Source organism: Pistacia vera, unplaced genomic scaffold (genome assembly GCF_008641045.1).
Source record: "Pistacia vera cultivar Batoury unplaced genomic scaffold, PisVer_v2 Contig691, whole genome shotgun sequence".
NCBI lineage: Eukaryota > Viridiplantae > Streptophyta > Magnoliopsida > Sapindales > Anacardiaceae > Pistacia > Pistacia vera.
Window position 1 is genome coordinate 400340 of NW_022196547.1, and position 18337 is coordinate 418676.

At 33.7% G+C, this 18337-nt stretch overlaps 2 protein-coding genes and 1 pseudogene across 3 annotated transcripts; 1 reads left to right on the forward strand and 2 right to left on the reverse strand.

The window, feature by feature from the left end:
* Nucleotides 1-292: 292 nt before the first annotated feature.
* LOC116113852 lies at nt 293-5634 on the reverse strand. Of its 2 annotated transcripts, XM_031400012.1 has the most exons (12): nt 5356-5634; nt 4639-4736; nt 4434-4520; nt 4172-4343; nt 3208-4050; nt 2704-2846; nt 2412-2609; nt 2197-2287; nt 1925-2093; nt 1205-1324; nt 994-1093; nt 293-611 (listed from the first exon to the last, which is right to left on the reverse strand). In XM_031400012.1, the coding sequence occupies exons 1-12, from the start codon at nt 5506-5508 to the stop codon at nt 566-568; spliced, it is 2220 nt and encodes a 739-aa protein (XP_031255872.1). In that variant the 5' UTR covers nt 5509-5634; the 3' UTR covers nt 293-565. The 2 variants fall into 2 exon arrangements, with proteins under 2 accessions (XP_031255872.1, XP_031255873.1); XM_031400013.1 differs by lacking the exon at nt 2704-2846 and having other exon boundaries at nt 2412-2563.
* Nucleotides 5635-6679: 1045 nt separating this feature from the next.
* Nucleotides 6680-7858, reverse strand: LOC116113853 (cell division cycle-associated protein 7-like). Its single transcript, XM_031400014.1, has 3 exons — nt 7606-7858; nt 6889-6986; nt 6680-6770 (listed from the first exon to the last, which is right to left on the reverse strand). The coding sequence occupies exons 1-3, from the start codon at nt 7756-7758 to the stop codon at nt 6680-6682; spliced, it is 342 nt and encodes a 113-aa protein (XP_031255874.1). The 5' UTR covers nt 7759-7858.
* An 8253-nt stretch (nt 7859-16111) lies between these two features.
* Nucleotides 16112-18057, forward strand: LOC116113842 (annotated as a pseudogene).
* The last annotated feature ends 280 nt before the right edge of the window (nt 18058-18337 follow it).

The following is an 18337-nucleotide window of genomic DNA, read 5'->3' on the forward strand; positions in this document are numbered from 1 at the left end:
TTACGTGTCGCTATGTTTATGGCCAAAATTTAATTTAATTTAAATAATTTGTTTCCTAAATCTCGATATTAATACTTAAGGGCATTAAAGGAAATTTATTGCCGTTTCCTTTTTAAAAGGATATAGAAATAGATACGCCACGACGACAAATACACAGAAATACATATTTATATTTACAAAATATAACAATTAAATTTTGAAAATTACAATATTATATGCTATGGAAATTTCAATCAAACCCAAAAATCCTTAATTATTTTAGTGCGGTCCATAAAAAATAAAAACAATTACATCTCTAATGTAAAATTGTAACATTGAATCATCGAATATAGTACATTTACAAAATACAACATAAAACATTACATGATGATATATTGCCTTTAGAGCCTGAGAGATTTGTTAAGACACGTACAAACTGATTCGAACACCCTCAATCACAAAAAAAAAAAAAACATTAAACATTATATAATGATATATTGCCTTGATCATCAAGGACTTTGAAGATGACATGTTTTAATCAACTGAACTATGCTATGAGTTTGTCTCATCATTCCCATTCCCATTCTTAGTCAACAACGTCAGTAACTTTTTGAATCCGAAGCCTTTTTGCGCTGGAAAGTAAGCAAAAGGGAGATTAAAAATGGCAAAACATATCAGCAAGTAAAGAACATCCATGGGATGATAATAATCATAATCAGATGTTCAGAAAATTCCTTCATGAATTTATCTAACTGCAGATATGTACATGTTTTCTAAATGCTTATTGCTATTGCAATAATTCTGCAGGTACAAAAATGTCCTGTAAGCTTAATAAAAAATCCTCATACTTTTGCGGGAGTTGACAACTAATTGTGTAAATAAATTTCCAAAGGGTTTCTGCTTCTGTATAATCTTTTAATGAAATCGTGTCACAATGGTTTTGACAAAAAGAGAAAGAAAGAAACAAAGGCAAATCAGTTTTCATTTTGGCCTATAAACCATTAATAAACTGACCTTAATGAAGAGATATATTTCTCAATTTCTGGTTTCTGGTCAACATCATAGGTAAACCATTTTTCATTGAGTGAAACTGCATCCAGGGCTCCCTTCAAATCTGTTCATTGAAGTAAAACGAAAAGAAAAATGATAACTTTCAAATTCATACACTCAAAGCAGAAACCAATAACTTTCAAATCTGGTCAACACCATTACGTATTATACTAACCTTGAAGCAAAATATGTTGTTCACCACTGTAGCCTTTCAATTTCCAAAAGGCACGAGTTGCACAACTGCCATCTTCCAGTAAAATAGGCTCTGTTCTAACAGCATCAGACCTTTGTCTCTCTACAGTGATTGTAAGCAATGGTCAGAATACTACATAAACATGTACATGTACTAATGCACCTATATACATAAATATTTAGATGTATAATGTATACATCAGAAAAACCTTGGTAGCACAAAACTTAGTTATGATTGGTCATGCAGATTGCGACCATCAGTTGACAATAATTTGAAACAAGTCAGAAACTTGGCTAAGCTCCTTTAGTCCACCAATATGTTTTTGGCTTCAAGTTTTATCACAAAATGGCATAAGAAATACTGCAAAAAAGCATGCATCGTAAACTGGAATTTAAAAATAAATAATGTTTTAATACTGAAATCTCCAATTTAATTGATATCCTGACCAATTCTTTCTTCTCACAGTTTGAAAGCGGAAATCGTGTCTTTTAGAATGATATTCTGAAAATTTCCCCATCACATATTAGCATATTTTACAAAATCAGAAGGTTGTTCAATTTCCTATACTAAAACAGTGAAAAACAAAAAGAAAGCATGTAATCTCCTTAGGTCCTTACTGTTAAAATAAGTAAATAGAAAGTGAGATCTAAAAAGAATGTATCAGATAACTAAAAGAAATAATTACAGAAATCCTGAACATACTCTGGGGTACCATGCCCATTGCCTCCAGCATCTCCGAATGTGCTTGAGCTGCTTCGCTTTTTATTTCTGAAACAATAGCTTCATGCTCAGAAATAGACAATGGAGCACCATGTTTAGCAATAACTGCTTTAGCAACCTCATCTTGCAATTTCTGTTTCAAACGTTTCTCCTGTATTAGAAAAAGAAAAAAAAAAAAAAGTTAATTATACCACTATCACTGCAATATCAGCACTCCTTCAGCCAAAATAAGCATGCCTAAGCCCTTGTGTCACCTTATCCTTTGCTGCAACAACATTTTCTCTGGTTGCTTTCGCTTTTTCAACATATTTTGAATTTTGATCATCAATCCAACTCCTTAGGGATCTGCAATGAATTTAATAAAAAATGAACTCAAAGCATTTGGTGTTATACTTTAATGGAAGAAAAAAGCTTTTAGTTCATAATATCTACTGAATCTCACATTCTCACTACATTCTTATTTACTTACCTAGTGCCCAGAGCTTCATCACATAAAAAGTTCAAGAGCTTGAGCTTTTTCAAATTGTCTAACTTATCATATCCATCATCACCATCACCGAAACAATCAGAAGGAATATCATTCAACACACATTTGGATTCAGATACGCATTTCCTGAGAGCCTGCAACCATGAATTTTTTCTACTTGTTGAACTTAACGATGGAGACCTAAACAGTAAACAATGCAGACAGTTACTATCCCAACCCCACACAAGCAAAAGCAATAAAGTTTATAAACAAATTTCAAGGGAACAATTTATACTCTTCTCCCATATCCTTTAGTATCAAAGACAACAATTTGATATGAATTTGGACTATTGGAAAGTATTGCCCATGGCGCCTACTTCGCCCACAAATCAATTCTTTAACAATACACTCAGCTTGTCCTTTCTTCAAACCAAGAACCTAATAACATAACAAACATGAGAAAAGAAAAATTGCCAAATTAGAGATGCCTGGCTAGGTTAATATGAAAATAATAGGAAAAGTTTTAGTTTCAGGGAAAAAGAAGAAGGAACTCCCAGAAATGAAACAATAAATTGAAGGGAAAACAAACAGAAAAGACCGAGTTGTGTTGTCCCGACTTCTGAAGAAAATTATGAAACAATGTTAAAGATATTTTTGCCAATAAATCCTTGATAATCTTATAAAAGCTAACCATCAATCTTATGATAAAAATTTGAACTATCTTTGACAATCAATATTATTGCAAAACATGCACAATGATACTATTTTCCCAAGAAAGCAGAGCCCCACTCAAACATACCTTTCCAAAAGCTGCACAAAATTCTAAGAATTGTAATGCATGGCCAACGTCTTCAGAATCTAGCTCAATTCCAGCTACAGTTGTTAAGCTGGCACCCTTGGGCAGTTGAATATCAGCAGCAAATTTTTGGTTCTGAAGTTCTGTAGCAGACTTTTTGATGTTGCGAGAATCAAAAACTGTCTTCACCTTGGGTCCAGCATTACCATTTTCAACACCACCTGGAACTCTTACATTCTCATGATTTGAATTACAGTTTCCTTCCTCTGGGATTAGATTCAGGGAATCATTCTTTAAAACCGACGTCTTACAATCCTTTTTCTTCACAAAACCACCACCTTCACTGTCATTTTTGTCCACTTCTTTTTTCAAAATTCCAGAGTTCTTAGGTTTTCTAATCTTAGAAATCTTCTCTGAAACTCTAATTTTTTCTTTCTTAGCAATTTCCTCAGAAATTTTAGGGGTCTTTGAAGTTTTCTTCTTCCCACTATCAGTCTCAAGAATCCCAATTTCTTTCTTAGAAATCTTCTCAGAAAACTCAGGCTTCTTAATCTTAGAAATCTCCTTGGAGACTTTAAGCTTCTTTTTCTCAGAATTTTCCTGACAAACTTTTGACGTTTCTTTACTAGCAATTTCCTCAGAAATCTTAGGCTTTTTTGAAGATCTTTTTTTTGAAGAAACATCCCCATTGCTATTACTGATTTCCTTTAATCCTTCTCGTTTCATTTTCTTAGATTTTTTCTCATTCATTAAAACAGTTTTGTTCAGAGAATTCAAGTTAGAGTCACACTTTCCATCAAAAGAATTTTCCTTTCCTGGATTTGGTAATGAAGCAGGTACAGACCCCTGTCAAAAGCATGGATTTACATTAAAACATGTAGAAATAATAAATTTCATCAATCCAAAAAAGGAAAAGCTGAAATTCAGCTGCATAATAAAGCTATAAAAAAGTAATATACTAAACAACCTTCTTTGGGGTGCCAGACTTTTTCGGCGAAACAACCATGTCTTCAGCAATCTTCTTTTCATGATTCAAATTATCGTGTCCTTTAATTTGTAGCATTTCGGAAACAGAGGAAAACCCAGTTGCTTTGGCAGTATAAAACAGTTGACCAGTGGGTTTTTGACCTTTTTTCTTCCTAAAAGCACATAACCAATTAGACCCAGCCAAACACTAACAATACAAATCAACAACCAAAAAGATAATTATACAATGCCATTGCACTCACATGCAGCAGCTACAATTGCAAATGTCTCTACACTTGGGGCATTTCCAGTCAACCAACAGTGCCACATCTTCTGCTTTCTCTCCATATCTAATTTCAAATTCACCAAAAAGTATTCATCAAGATCAAGAAAACACTCTTATGAAAAAATACCCACTAAACTTATCCATTAAAAAGTACCTAGAAGAATTACAATGCTAAATCATACCTGTTTAGGAGGCATTTGTGGCAGAACTTAATTGTGCATTGTTTGTCCCTCTTTTGACTCTTACAATCTGCCATAAAATCCCTTGTTTTTTGCCGGCACTTCAACAGTTGATCAACATAAAATATCAGTAAAACAACTACTATGGTCCATTTACAATTCTTTCCTAAACAATAACTATATATCCCAGTGATTGAGAAAAGAAAATTAAAGAGAAATCAATTAAATGGATATTGTTGCAAAAAATAGCTTAATGTCTCTATGGCGATCATTGTATAGCCCCAACAAATCAATTAATCAAAGATGAGTAGAGAATTCTTTGTACTCAGTTCTAAAAAATCAAAATACAATGACTGGACACTTTCTTTTTCACTACATTTTCTATCCACCGAACAGAATATAAAAGAAAATAATATCTAGAGACGAAAACCAAAGCAAAGAAACCCCATATATTTGAACTGGTCACAATTTGAAGAGCAAAATTTTATATCTGAGCTACCAAACAAAAAATTACTGAGATACAAACCGTCGCTTCTATAATTTCCCACAAATTCTCACAAAACAGACGAAGAAAATAGTGGGTAATTGGTATAAACTGAATTCAAACTACTGCTTCTCAGATCCCAAGCATCATAGAACAAAATACCAACCTCAAACTTTCAATTCTATTATGGGTTATTCGAATGTCAATTTATAAGGGAGTGAGAAAATAAAATGAACCTGGTGACAAGTCTTTCCATTCTCAGAATCATAGATTCTTCCACCTACGACGCGAACTCCTGGGGACTTGGTTCTCTTGATTACTTTGACATCCTTAGAAGGAGAACAACTGGGGTTGGAAGCAGAACTTGAAGCCACAGCCATTTTTCCCATGAAAATGTTTTCTAGGACACTGCTACAAATTTTTCGGGACTATTTAAATCTGGAATCGGTCCATTTTAAGTTTCCCTCTTCTTGCAGATCAAATGGCGGGAGAAATTTGAGAGTAATCAAAATGTGTGGGAGGGATCCGGGAGCGCCAAATTAAATTATTTTGGGGAAAATTTGATAAAAATACGAGATCTAGAACTTTTGAAAAGTAGCACTTAGACCCCTCTAATGAGTCTAATAGTTAAATTGAGAAAGTTGTTGATGGTTAATTTCTCAAATATAATGAAGTACAAAGACTATTTTACCCTCAATTTGTCTTGTACCATGCAATAAAGTAGTCGACATGTGAAGTTATTTATAACACATTTTTTTCTCAAAATCTTGAATGAGTAATANCTCAGAAATTTTAGGGGTCTTTGAAGTTTTCTTCTTCCCACTATCAGTCTCAAGAATCCCAATTTCTTTCTTAGAAATCTTCTCAGAAAACTCAGGCTTCTTAATCTTAGAAATCTCCTTGGAGACTTTAAGCTTCTTTTTCTCAGAATTTTCTTGACAAACTTTTGACGTTTCTTTATTAGCAATTTCCTCAGAAATCTTAGGCTTTTTTGAAGATCTCTTTTTTGAAGAAACATCCCCATTGCTATTACTGATTTCCTTTAATCCTTCTCGTTTCATTTTCTTAGATTTTTTCTCATTCATTAAAACGGTTTTGTTCAGAGAATTCAAGTTAGAGTCACACTTTCCATCAAAAGAATTTTCCTTTCCTGGATTTGGTAATGAAGCAGGTACAGACCCCTGTCAAAAGCATGGATTTACATTAAAACATGTAGAAATAATAAATTTCATCAATCCAAAAAAGGAAAAGCTGAAATTCAGCTGCATAATAAAGCTATAAAAAAGTAATATACTAAACAACCTTCTTTGGGGTGCCAGACTTTTTCGGCGAAACAACCATGTCTTCAGCAATCTTCTTTTCATGATTCAAATTATCGTGTCCTTTAATTTGTAGCATTTCGGAAACAGAGGAAAACCCAGTTGCTTTGGCAGTATAAAACAGTTGACCAGTGGGTTTTTGACCTTTTTTCTTCCTAAAAGCACATAACCAATTAGACCCAGCCAAACACTAACAATACAAATCAACAACCAAAAAGATAATTATACAATGCCATTGCACTCACATGCAGCAGCTACAATTGCAAATGTCTCTACACTTGGGGCATTTCCAGTCAACCAACAGTGCCACATCTTCTGCTTTCTCTCCATATCTAATTTCAAATTCACCAAAAAGTATTCATCAAGATCAAGAAAACACTCTTATGAAAAAATACCCACTAAACTTATCCATTAAAAAGTACCTAGAAGAATTACAATGCTAAATCATACCTGTTTAGGAGGCATTTGTGGCAGAACTTAATTGTGCATTGTTTGTCCCTCTTTTGACTCTTACAATCTGCCATAAAATCCCTTGTTTTTTGCCGGCACTTCAACAGTTGATCAACATAAAATATCAGTAAAACAACTACTATGGTCCATTTACAATTCTTTCCTAAACAATAACTATATATCCCAGTGATTGAGAAAAGAAAATTAAAGAGAAATCAATTAAATGGATATTGTTGCAAAAAATAGCTTAATGTCTCTATGGCGATCATTGTATAGCCCCAACAAATCAATTAATCAAAGATGAGTAGAGAATTCTTTGTACTCAGTTCTAAAAAATCAAAATACAATGACTGGACACTTTCTTTTTCACTACATTTTCTATCCACCGAACAGAATATAAAAGAAAATAATATCTAGAGACGAAAACCAAAGCAAAGAAACCCCATATATTTGAACTGGTCACAATTTGAAGAGCAAAATTTTATATCTGAGCTACCAAACAAAAAATTACTGAGATACAAACCGTCGCTTCTATAATTTCCCACAAATTCTCACAAAACAGACGAAGAAAATAGTGGGTAATTGGTATAAACTGAATTCAAACTACTGCTTCTCAGATCCCAAGCATCATAGAACAAAATACCAACCTCAAACTTTCAATTCTATTATGGGTTATTCGAATGTCAATTTATAAGGGAGTGAGAAAATAAAATGAACCTGGTGACAAGTCTTTCCATTCTCAGAATCATAGATTCTTCCACCTACGACGCGAACTCCTGGGGACTTGGTTCTCTTGATTACTTTGACATCCTTAGAAGGAGAACAACTGGGGTTGGAAGCAGAACTTGAAGCCACAGCCATTTTTCCCATGAAAATGTTTTCTAGGACACTGCTACAAATTTTTCGGGACTATTTAAATCTGGAATCGGTCCATTTTAAGTTTCCCTCTTCTTGCAGATCAAATGGCGGGAGAAATTTGAGAGTGATCAAAATGTGTGGGAGGGATCCAGGAGCGCCAAATTAAATTATTTTGGGGAAAATTTGATAAAAATACGAGATCTAGAACTTTTGAAAAGTAGCACTTAGACCCCTCTAATGAGTCTAATAGTCAAATTGAGAAAGTTGTTGACGGTTAATTTCTCAAATATAATGAAGCACAAAGACTATTTTACCCTCAATTTGTCTTGTACCATGCAATAAAGTAGTCGACATGTGAAGTTATGTAGAACACTTTTTTTTCTTCTCAAAATCTTGAATGAGTAATATTAGATCCGCAACTCAATCTTACAATCCTATCTCACAACTCCCGACATGACCAATTGTCATTGGTTAGCTTGTAAAATAAGTTCTGTTTGTTTGTATGGGTCCCATTTACCTATTTACAAGTCAACTAATAACAAATTGTCATGTCGGAGGTTGTGAGGGCATCTCTAAGAGGACACCATTTTGGTGTATGGAGTCAAAATTTTGCTCCAACCATACACCAAAAGCCAACACCATTCATCCACCACAAAATATATTTTATTTCTTTATTTTTGTTATTTAATTTGTATTTATGTTAATTTGATTATTATTCATATTATATTTATAATAATAAATTCGTAATAATTATATAATATCAATATAGAATTTTACTTTTGTGTTTTTTTTTTTTTTTGGTGCCATTTATATTACATGTAATATTTTTTTTATATTAAATGTAATGTTTATTTGATTTATTAAATGCTTAATTTTATTAAATTAGTATAGTTTTCAAAGTTTTTATTAATTAATAAAAATATTATCCCAATTTTAATTAATATATACAAAAATAACTAGTAAAATAAATTAATTGTTGAGAATTAATAGAAAAATATATTATTTTTTATATAATATTTGATGCAATAAATTAGAAATACAATAGTAAAATAGTATGAAAGCTATACCAATTTGGTATATGTGGTTGGAGATGATATGAGAGAATATTATGAACCTAATATTATTGATCTAAAATATAACTTATCTTAGAAAGCTTTTTTTATCTTTTTCCATTTATACGTCCTTTGTACATATATCAAATGGAGTGTGAAAACGAGTGCTATTAACACTCCTCATCTAACTTATGAAAACACATTATAATTTTTTTAGGCAACTTACAAAATTATTTCCATGTAATTGTAATTGAAAATTTAAATTATTTAATAGAGTATTCATAACTTTTTTTTTTAGAATATCCTTGAAGGATAAATTAAAATAAATAGATAAATTAGACCACTTATCTATAGATATAGATTTTTTTTTTTTAAATATTGAAAGTTACAGAATTTTGTTTTCCGCCTTTGTTTTTTTTAAAATGATACAAGTGAGTAATGCCTAAATTATTAGAAGAGATTGACTTCAATTTTGAGGAATCTCGAGTCCTTTTATTTTTTGGGCGGTGGAAGTGTCCACAATGGCGGATTCAATAAATGACGAGTGGGGACCACGATTTTTGAATTTAGATTTCATATTTATTTAAATTTTGTCCCTTATAATTTTGAAATTTTGAGAACGGAAGGATTCCTACAGTAAGTTTGGATTTTACTTTTGTAAAATCCGTTTTTAATCCTAATATATATATTATATATTTTTTGTGATTTTTATTTTTATATAAGAGGATCTGTTAATTTTCAAAAGTTATATTATAAGTGAAAATGAAATAAATTAGAGCTACTAGGTTTGTATGCAACTGAGGGGATAAATTTGGGCATTTTTACAATAGAAAGCTGATGTAATGAGGTCATGGTGAGAATAAGAGAATTTTGAAGTTGTTTCATAATTTAAAGAAGTTGTTTTATATATAATCTGGGTTGTTTGCTCAAAATGAAGAAAGAAAGAAAAAAAACCATAATAAAGAAGAAGCAAAGGAAAAAGAGAAGAGAGAGAAGAATAGGTTTGGCATTTTTCTGCATTTGAGTTGATGATACTTGAGAACCAGACTGAGGTTTATGTTATTGATATACATTCTTGTGATGCATTTGCTGAGTTATAAGGAATTTGTGATTTGACTAAGAATTTAGTTCGGTTTAAAAAAGACATTTTATGTCCGTTGATGTATAAGCTTGTGAAACTTGCATTGGTTTTACCAGTTACGAATGCTCTTGCAGCATGATGAAGCTGAAGCATCAACGAACGAAATCATGCAGCACATGCAGCATGATGGAGCTGAAGCATCAACGAATGAATCTGTTACTTAGTTAGTCTGTTATCAAGTTAGTTAACAGTTAGTTAGCAGTTTGATAACTGTAATTAGTTAATCTGTTTAAGTTTGGTTACAGAGATAAGGTTGAAAGAAAATTCAGGCAAGTATAATACATCTGTGAGAATAAGTTGGTTATTTAGGCAGACTGTTCCAGCATATTGGCCAGTGATTTTCGAGCCATTTGGTAAAGTGACTAAGATTGGTTTAATTTGTTTGTAAGTGTCAAAACATGATAAAGAGTGTGTAATGTGATCAGTGGCTCCAGTATCTACTATCCATAATGGAGATTTAGAGGTACATGATAAAGCTAAATGAGTACCTGATGTGGAAGAAAAATGTGGGATTAATGTTGGCTGATGGGGTTGTGACACAACTTGGTTGGTAGTATGTGAAGGTTGAGCAGAATTTGCTGGTTGTAGTAGAGCCAATAGTTGTTGATATTGTTGTGGAGTAAAGTAAACAGTAGAACCAGAGTGTTCTTGGTTTGAACTTGGCATATCAGAATGTATCTGCAGACCTTCAGTGTTATTGTTTTCTTCTGTGGCAACTACATTGTGGGCAGTAGAATTCCTAGGCTTGTATCCTGGTGGGTAGCCATGCTTTTTATAGCATGTTTCTATTGTGTGTCTTGGCTTACCACAGTAGGTGCAAAAGCGATTATCCCCTCCACCAGAAGATTGAGTATACTTTCTGCCTTGTTGGTACTTGGAAGACTGAACACTCTGCTGTTGAAATTGTTGCTGGGATTTTGAAGGGAACTGAGCACTTTCTCGATCAGATCTATTTACGAATACCTTGGCACCTCCCAAACTCAATTGTCTTTCTTGTTGAACAACTAAAGAGAAAACCTTGTTTATGGAAGGCAGAGGATCCATCAGCATGATTTGTGATTTTACAACAGTGAAAGAGTCATTCAAGCCCTTAAGACTGTCTCTTACATAGTCATTGTTTCGATAGGTTTTAAAAGTGTTCAAGATTCCACAAGAACAAGGAGTGGAACATGTGCATAATGGAAGAGGTCTGAAGATCATTAATTCATCCCAAAGGATTTTTAATTCAGTGAAGTAATCACTTACATTTTTATCTCCTTGCTTAAAGCTGTAGATTTCTTCTTGCAAATCTGAAATTCTGAAAATATCTCCTTGGGAAAATCTTTCATGAAGGTCAGTCCATACATCATATGCTTTATCAATCCATAATATGCTATTGGTAATTGATGGAGAAAGTGAATGAGTGAGCCAAGATAATACCATTGTATTGCATCTTTCCCAGACTTAAAATAGAGAATCTGTACTGGAGGGTGCTTTGATTGTGCCATCTACAAATTTCAGCTTGTTCTTTGACAATAGAGCCATTTTCATAGCTCGCTTCCAGGAATGGTAATTAGTGAGAACTGGAGAGACTAAAACTACAGCAGGATTTTCGTTAGGGTGCAGATAATAAGGACTGGAAAAACTGGTGGAATCTTCATTTGTTGAAGTAGTCATTGTGAATGCAGAAGTGTAATGGATGTAAAAGAAAAAAAATTTGCTTTAATGAAGCTCTGATACCATGACAAAACTGATTCTGAAATGATTCTGAGAAAAATACTTTTTCATTTAAGAATCAATGATTTTACAGAATTAAAAAACAAAGTTATAGTAGCTTAGTCCCTTATATACAATGTGTTTATTGATAGCCAACTCTTATCTTAGCTGAGCTGGATTAACGGACTGCTAACTACTAACAAACTTCTAACTACTATTTAACAAACTTAAACAGATTAACTAATTACAGTTATCAAACTGCTAACTAACTGCTAACTAACTTGATAACAGACTAACTAAGTAACAAATTCATTCGTTGATGCTTCAGCTCCATCATGCTGCATGTGCTGCATGATTTCGTTTGTTGATGCTTCAGCTTCGTCATGCTGCAAAAAATGCGACCGTCGAAAGGGCTTTTTCTATAATAAATCTTGTAAAAAGTCGGTTACACAATCGAATGAGAGATCAATGGATGAATAATTGTTTGGTCACCTATACTGAGAAAGATGTGTTTGATACAATTGACGATGAGATGATTATCCAACGTTTTCAGAATACAAAAACTCGTCAAGGACAATAGTAGAAAAATTGTTTTATTTTTACAAAAATTGTGTTTTTTGAAGATATTTATTTGTTTTTTTATAACTTTTTGTTGAAGCTTATCGTAATAATAAAAAAATATATATATATTTATGATTGGTTTTAATTTTTTTTTAAGTTTATTTTTTGGCCCCATCGAGTGAAATTTTAGATCCACCACTAAGTGTTCAGACCAGTTTATGCGTATTTCAACTAATACCTAAAGCTCTGAAGTGAATGACCAAGTAAATCCCCTCAGTGGTCACCCTTATTAGTGCCTGGACGAACTCGAACTCAAAAACCCATGTTAGACCCTCTTGCTATTTTATCATCAAGCCAGCTAGTGGTGGTTAATCCCTCAGTTTTCCATTCCACTGTTCCACACGTTCCCTTGTCTAGGATCATCCAATTTGTTACATGAAGTTTACCTTATCACTTAACTAATGGATTTAATTAGAATAATTTCAATTCTATTTCTAAGATTATTCACTTGACCATCTTTTTCTTCTTCTTCCCCCCCTCTCTCTCTCCCTCCCTTGGTTTTGCATTTAATATGTACCCCCGAATGTAATCCTAATTAGTTGTCCCTTTGACCCCGCATTCAATAAACATTATTATATCAAAAATGTTATTGTATACTTTTTGGGATGTCATAGTTTTTAACAAAATCACCACTGGGTGCCTAAATGGTCAACTAAGATTTTTGAATGTATTATTTAAAAGGTTTTGAATTTGATTCATTTTGGTGGCCATTGAAACTCTTACCTAGACTATAATTATAGGATCCCACAGATTACTTAAGGTGACACCACCTATCATCAAAAAAAAGTTTTTAACATAAAACTCAAACAAGAGAAAAGATCGTTATATGTCTAAGATCAAAACCTTTAATCATTAACACAAAGGAAGGTTTGAATAAGTGGTGGATCCACATATAGGCCCCACGTCTGTTACTGGCTCTATATGCAAGAGATTTTTTTTTTTTTTAATTTTTGATAAGTAAGTAAGTAAAATAAACCAAAAAAATAAATGTTACAAAGAAACACGATCGGCTTAAAGGCCAAGGAAAACAACAAAAGACACCAAAGGCACAAAGGCCCAAACACAAGAGCACACAGGCTTGAACAAGGGACAAGCTCCCAAAAGAGCACAAAGGCTCAAGAACCAAAATCAAACAAGCCATCGATGCCCAAAAATGAGCATATAAGCTCAAACCCAACACTTAGAAAAGGCACAAATGCCTAAAGGAGCACACAGGCTTAACAAAGGAAAGGAAAGAAACTATGATCGTCACTCTTTCTTATTCTTCTTACCCTTGGATGTCGGCGGATCTAGAGGTCTAGAGTGCTGGGATTAGAGCATGGGCCACTCCATGTAAGAGTGGAGATCCACTTCGGCATCATCGACATTCAAGTTGTAGTGGGCAACAAACACCATGGCTAACTACCCGTCCCGACCATCCACAGATGAATCGTCACTCAATTGGTCGCTCGCCCCCTTTTGAGGGCATTGAAAGGCAAAGGATCACGAGCTTCAATAATTAGAGCACCACCTGGAAGGACTTCCTCTGGGTTAGAAGCCAAAGAAGTTTCTGGCCGAATGGTATTTGGGGAGTTGGTGCTCAAGCAGGGGGGTCTTTGGGGCCCTGAGAGAGGTTTTAGTGCCTCCTTAGGTGAGTGGCAAACATGGACAAGGTCACAGCATTTTGGACAATGCTTTGGTTTCCATTCATGCTCAATTTCAATTGGAAGTGAATTCTAATGGTATACAAGCATAAATTGGTGTAGAAATAGGCTTGGAAACATCAATGCCCACATACAAACCCAAGCATAATTAAGCCGGGTAAACTCATATGTTGCTTTATCACATGAGTTAATCTAAAAGTTAATAGTTTTTATTTTTGATTTCTAATACAATTATATTCATATTCCTAATTGTATTCATAAATAAAAACAATTACACATAGAAACATACAGTATTAGAAAACCTATGTCATAATGTAATACCAATTTTGATTGAAATTGACTCTACAATCTCAACATTATTCAGGCAAGAAATTCGGAAACAATTCATCTTATTTTGACGTGAATTGTAAATATATTCTAATGTATTCACAAAGTGAAGACGAGAGTTTTTAAGCAATCTGTGTGTTCAAGAATGTCGCTTATCACGTTTGACTTACAGCAGTGTCAAGATCCTATCTCATAATTCTACAATAAGTTTACTATGGATTTAAGTAACAAAATGTTTGATGTTCAAGACCAGTATATATATATATATATATATTGTAAAATTATCGTTAATATATATAAATAATTTCTGAAATGAAAACTGCTGTTAGCTCATATGCATGACGCAGATGAATAAATAATAATATTAATAAAACAAGCAAGGGTTGTTGATGACAATACAGTGCGAATTCACTGCTTAGATCCTCCTCTTCTGCAACAATATGGATCTCGGACTTGACAAGAAAAGTACTTGCAAATCAAAGTTAACTATTCACTTTCATGAGACTAATTAATGGCTTAATTAATTTATAAAGAATTTGGTAGCTATATACTTTTAAATTTTTTTTTTTTAAATTTTTTTTGACGGGAGATGTCTGAGCCAGTTTATACGTACCTTAACTAATCTTTTGAGACCCTGAAACTATCGACCGGATAAAAACTCTAATGATCACCCCTATTAACAATCGAGGAGGGACTCGGAGGTATATACTTTGACCTAGTAAAGTTGAGAGATCAGTGAACATAAGTTTTGTATTAGCTCAATAATTAAGTTTAGGAAAGATCAGTGAGCATTATTTGTATTAGCTTGATAAATTAACAGAATAATATTGTCTTAGAGTGCAATAGTTTTGAGAGTTCTATTTTTACAGTAATGTTTTTCACTTCTCTCGTTATCCTAAAATCAAGATAGTGGTGACGCACACACAAACAATCACATTACTTTGGGATACAAAATTGGGATCACATCTTTATATGTTTACATTGGAGTTAATGACTTTTTCTCATCCAAATAATGGTTTAATGACATTTTCTCACCCACAAACTTTTAAATACTATTTTACTATCTAAATTTATATTTCGATGACGAACAGAGAGCAAACTCGATCTAGGCTGTTGGGGCTTTTGAAGAGAGGAGGTTGATGAGTCTTTTGGTGGTTGAAATTGATCGGAATTTGACTTGGGAGAGGTAGCTGCGCAAACCCTAATCGCTCGATTGCGGGCGATTGACAGGGTCGACGGAAGTAAGGTTTGAGAGATTTTGGTAACTGATGATCGAAGAAGAGAATGATGGTGGTGTGAGGTCGCAGTGATATCGAAATAGGAAACAAAATATAAATTTGGATAATAAAGTAATATTTTAAAAGTCTGTGAATGAAAAAATGTCATTAAACTATTATTTGGGTAGAAAAAAGTCGTTTACTCTTACCATTCTTGTTATATTTATCCATAAAACTTATTTATTGATTTATTCTTTTTAATTTAAAGAAGTTTAGACGGGTGATATCTTTTTTCTAATAGTCTTAATGTAATAGTTTGATACTTATCCAGTTATCAAACTTCTTTTTTTTTCCCTTCTAATTTTAATGTTTTTAATTTACTCAAACTCTTATCACATTAGCATATATAATTCTGATTAAATTACATATACTGTAATTTCGATTTCTTGTTCACCACGTATTCAATCATAAATTCAATGGATAAAAGTTTGGATTTGGCTAAAAGGCGTCAAAACGAAGAGTTCGAATCGTCTTGAAACCAATAACTCATTCAACTCTTACCACAACACTGTTTACTTCTCTCTTTTTCTCACGTATATATATTTAGCTTTTCTCATCACACTTAATTCATCATCCTTTTCTGTTTCTTCCCCTTCAATTTCCATAACAATGGCAGGAGGTTTCGGCATTGAAGCCAGTAAGGCTGACAAAATATACCCCGGCTACCTCACTCTTTACGTAATGGTAACTTGTATTGCTGCGGCTTTCGGTGGCTTGATCTTCGGATATGATATTGGTATCTCTGGTAAGGCCCCAACTGTGATATAATTATCAACCGAATTACATATTTTATTTTGTTTTTATCTTATTTCAATCGAATTACAATTTTTTTTTAGGTGGGGTGACCTCTATGGCTCCCTTTTTGCAAAAGTTTTTCCCATCTGTGTATCATAAGGAGGCTATAGATAAATCAACCAATCAAGACTGCAAGTTCAATGATGTGAACTTGACCATGTTTACTTCTTCTTTGTACTTGGCTGCGCTTGTTGCATCCTTTTTTGCATCATGGGTGACGAGAACATTGGGGAGAAGGATGTCTATGCTTCTTGGCGTTTTGATCTTTTTCTTTGGAGCTCTTCTCAATGCTTTTGCTCAAGCTATCTGGATGCTAATCGTTGGTAGGCTTTTGTTGGGTTTTGGCGTTGGTTTCTCCATTCAGGTATATGAATAAATTATATTTCTGAATTAGTTTATCGAATCAAATTTAATGATATTGTGATGCTTACTCTAGTTTAATTAATTTCAATTGCAGGCAGTACCATTATAAGTATCAGAAATGGCTCCATACAAGCATCGCGGTTCTCTAAATGTTGTCTTCCAGTTAGCCATCACAATCGGCATATTCGCTGCCAATTTGGTTAACTATTTCACTCCCAGAATCAAAGGCGGCCAAGGATGGCGCTACAGTCCTGGCGGTGCCATGGTTCCTGCCGCATTCATCTTCGTCTCTGCATTATTTCTCCCCAACTCCCCAAACTCCATGTTGGAACAAGGTGATAAAGAAAAAGCCCGAGCCATGCTTAAGCGTATCCGCGGCGTCACCGACAAGGAAGTCGAGGCGGAGTTTAATGATATATTGGCCGCCAGTGAAGCATCAAAGCAAGTGAAACATCCATGGAGGAACCTTCTAAAGAGACAGTATAGACCACAGTTGATCTTGGCTGTTCTCCTTCCTTTCTTTCAACAAATAACTGGAATCAATGTCGTCATGTTTTATGCTCCTGTGCTGTTCAAAACCATCGGTTTCGGAGACAATGCTTCACTCGGATCTGCGCTCATTACTGGTATTATCAACATGTTGGCAACGCTTGTTTCAGTCTATGGGGCAGAAGGGCTTTGTTCCTTGAAGGCGGAATTCAACTGTTCATATTCCAGGTAATGAAAGTTCTTAATCTCTAGTTTGTCTGCTAATTTCGATTAGCTTATAGAAACTTTTTCACTGTTTGGCTGCATTATTTTTCCCGAAATCTCCATTCTTATAAGTTTTACTGAAAAAATCTTTACTCTTATAAGTTCTAATCTAATAATTTCTAGCTCTAATCTAATAAGTCCTTCCATAAGCTTTACATAAAGAAATCTTAACAAACAGAACATTCTTTCTACATGTAGGTTCTGGTATCAGTTTTTATCGGATGGAAATTTGGAGTATCTGGAAACGTAACCGAGTTGCCGAAATGGTACGCAATTCTTGTAGTGCTCTTCATCTGCTGCTACGTTGCTGCATTTGCATGGTCATGGGGACCTCTGGGGTGGCTAGTGCCGAGTGAAATATTTCCTCTGGAGATTCGATCAGCTGGACAAACCGTTGTTGTCACCGTAAACATGTTGATGACATTCCTAATCGCTCAATTATTCCTCAACATGCTCTGCCATATGAAGTTTGGGTTGTTCATCTTCTTTTCATTTTTTGTTGCCGTCATGACCGTCTTCATCTACTACTTCTTGCCGGAGACCAAGAACATTCCCATTGAAGAGATGCAACATGTTTGGAGACAACACTGGTTTTGGAAGAGATTCATTCCCGATGAACGTCCTCAAGTTTAATTAATTTAGTTTTATTTTCTTAATTTTTCTTGTTAATTTCTTCGTTAATTATCTTTGGGTAACATTGCCCTTTACCAAAGTATACACTGATTATTGCTGCACATTATTTCATTAATTCATCGATTATATATATTTTTCTTCCGTTATATATACAGTATAAGGAAGTGTAATTTGTTAAATAACTTAACGTTGGATTTATAATTCTTTACTTTAACGTTATCCGAAATTTCACCTGCTTTTATGATAATGGTTATATTTAAATTTAAGGCTGAGGTCTTATCCAAATTCCTT

What these genes read in the sequence shown, in the direction of transcription:
- LOC116113852 (XM_031400012.1), bottom strand. Translation starts at nt 5,508, where the DNA reads ATGGGAAAAATGGCTGTGGCTTCAAGTTCTGCTTCCAACCCCAGTTGT. An exon ending in AGTCTGGCACCCCAAAGAAG is followed by an intron (nt 4,051 to 4,171) that starts GTTGTTTAGTAT and finishes TGCTTTTGACAG; the next exon opens with GGGTCTGTACCTGCTTCATT. An exon ending in GATGAAGCTCTGGGCACTAG is followed by an intron (nt 2,288 to 2,411) that starts GTAAGTAAATAA and finishes AATTCATTGCAG; the next exon opens with ATCCCTAAGGAGTTGGATTG.
- LOC116113853 (XM_031400014.1), bottom strand. Translation starts at nt 7,758, where the DNA reads ATGGGAAAAATGGCTGTGGCTTCAAGTTCTGCTTCCAACCCCAGTTGT. An exon ending in ATGGAAAGACTTGTCACCAG is followed by an intron (nt 6,987 to 7,605) that starts GTTCATTTTATT and finishes CAACTGTTGAAG; the next exon opens with TGCCGGCAAAAAACAAGGGA. An exon ending in CACAAATGCCTCCTAAACAG is followed by an intron (nt 6,771 to 6,888) that starts GTATGATTTAGC and finishes ATTTGAAATTAG; the next exon opens with ATATGGAGAGAAAGCAGAAG.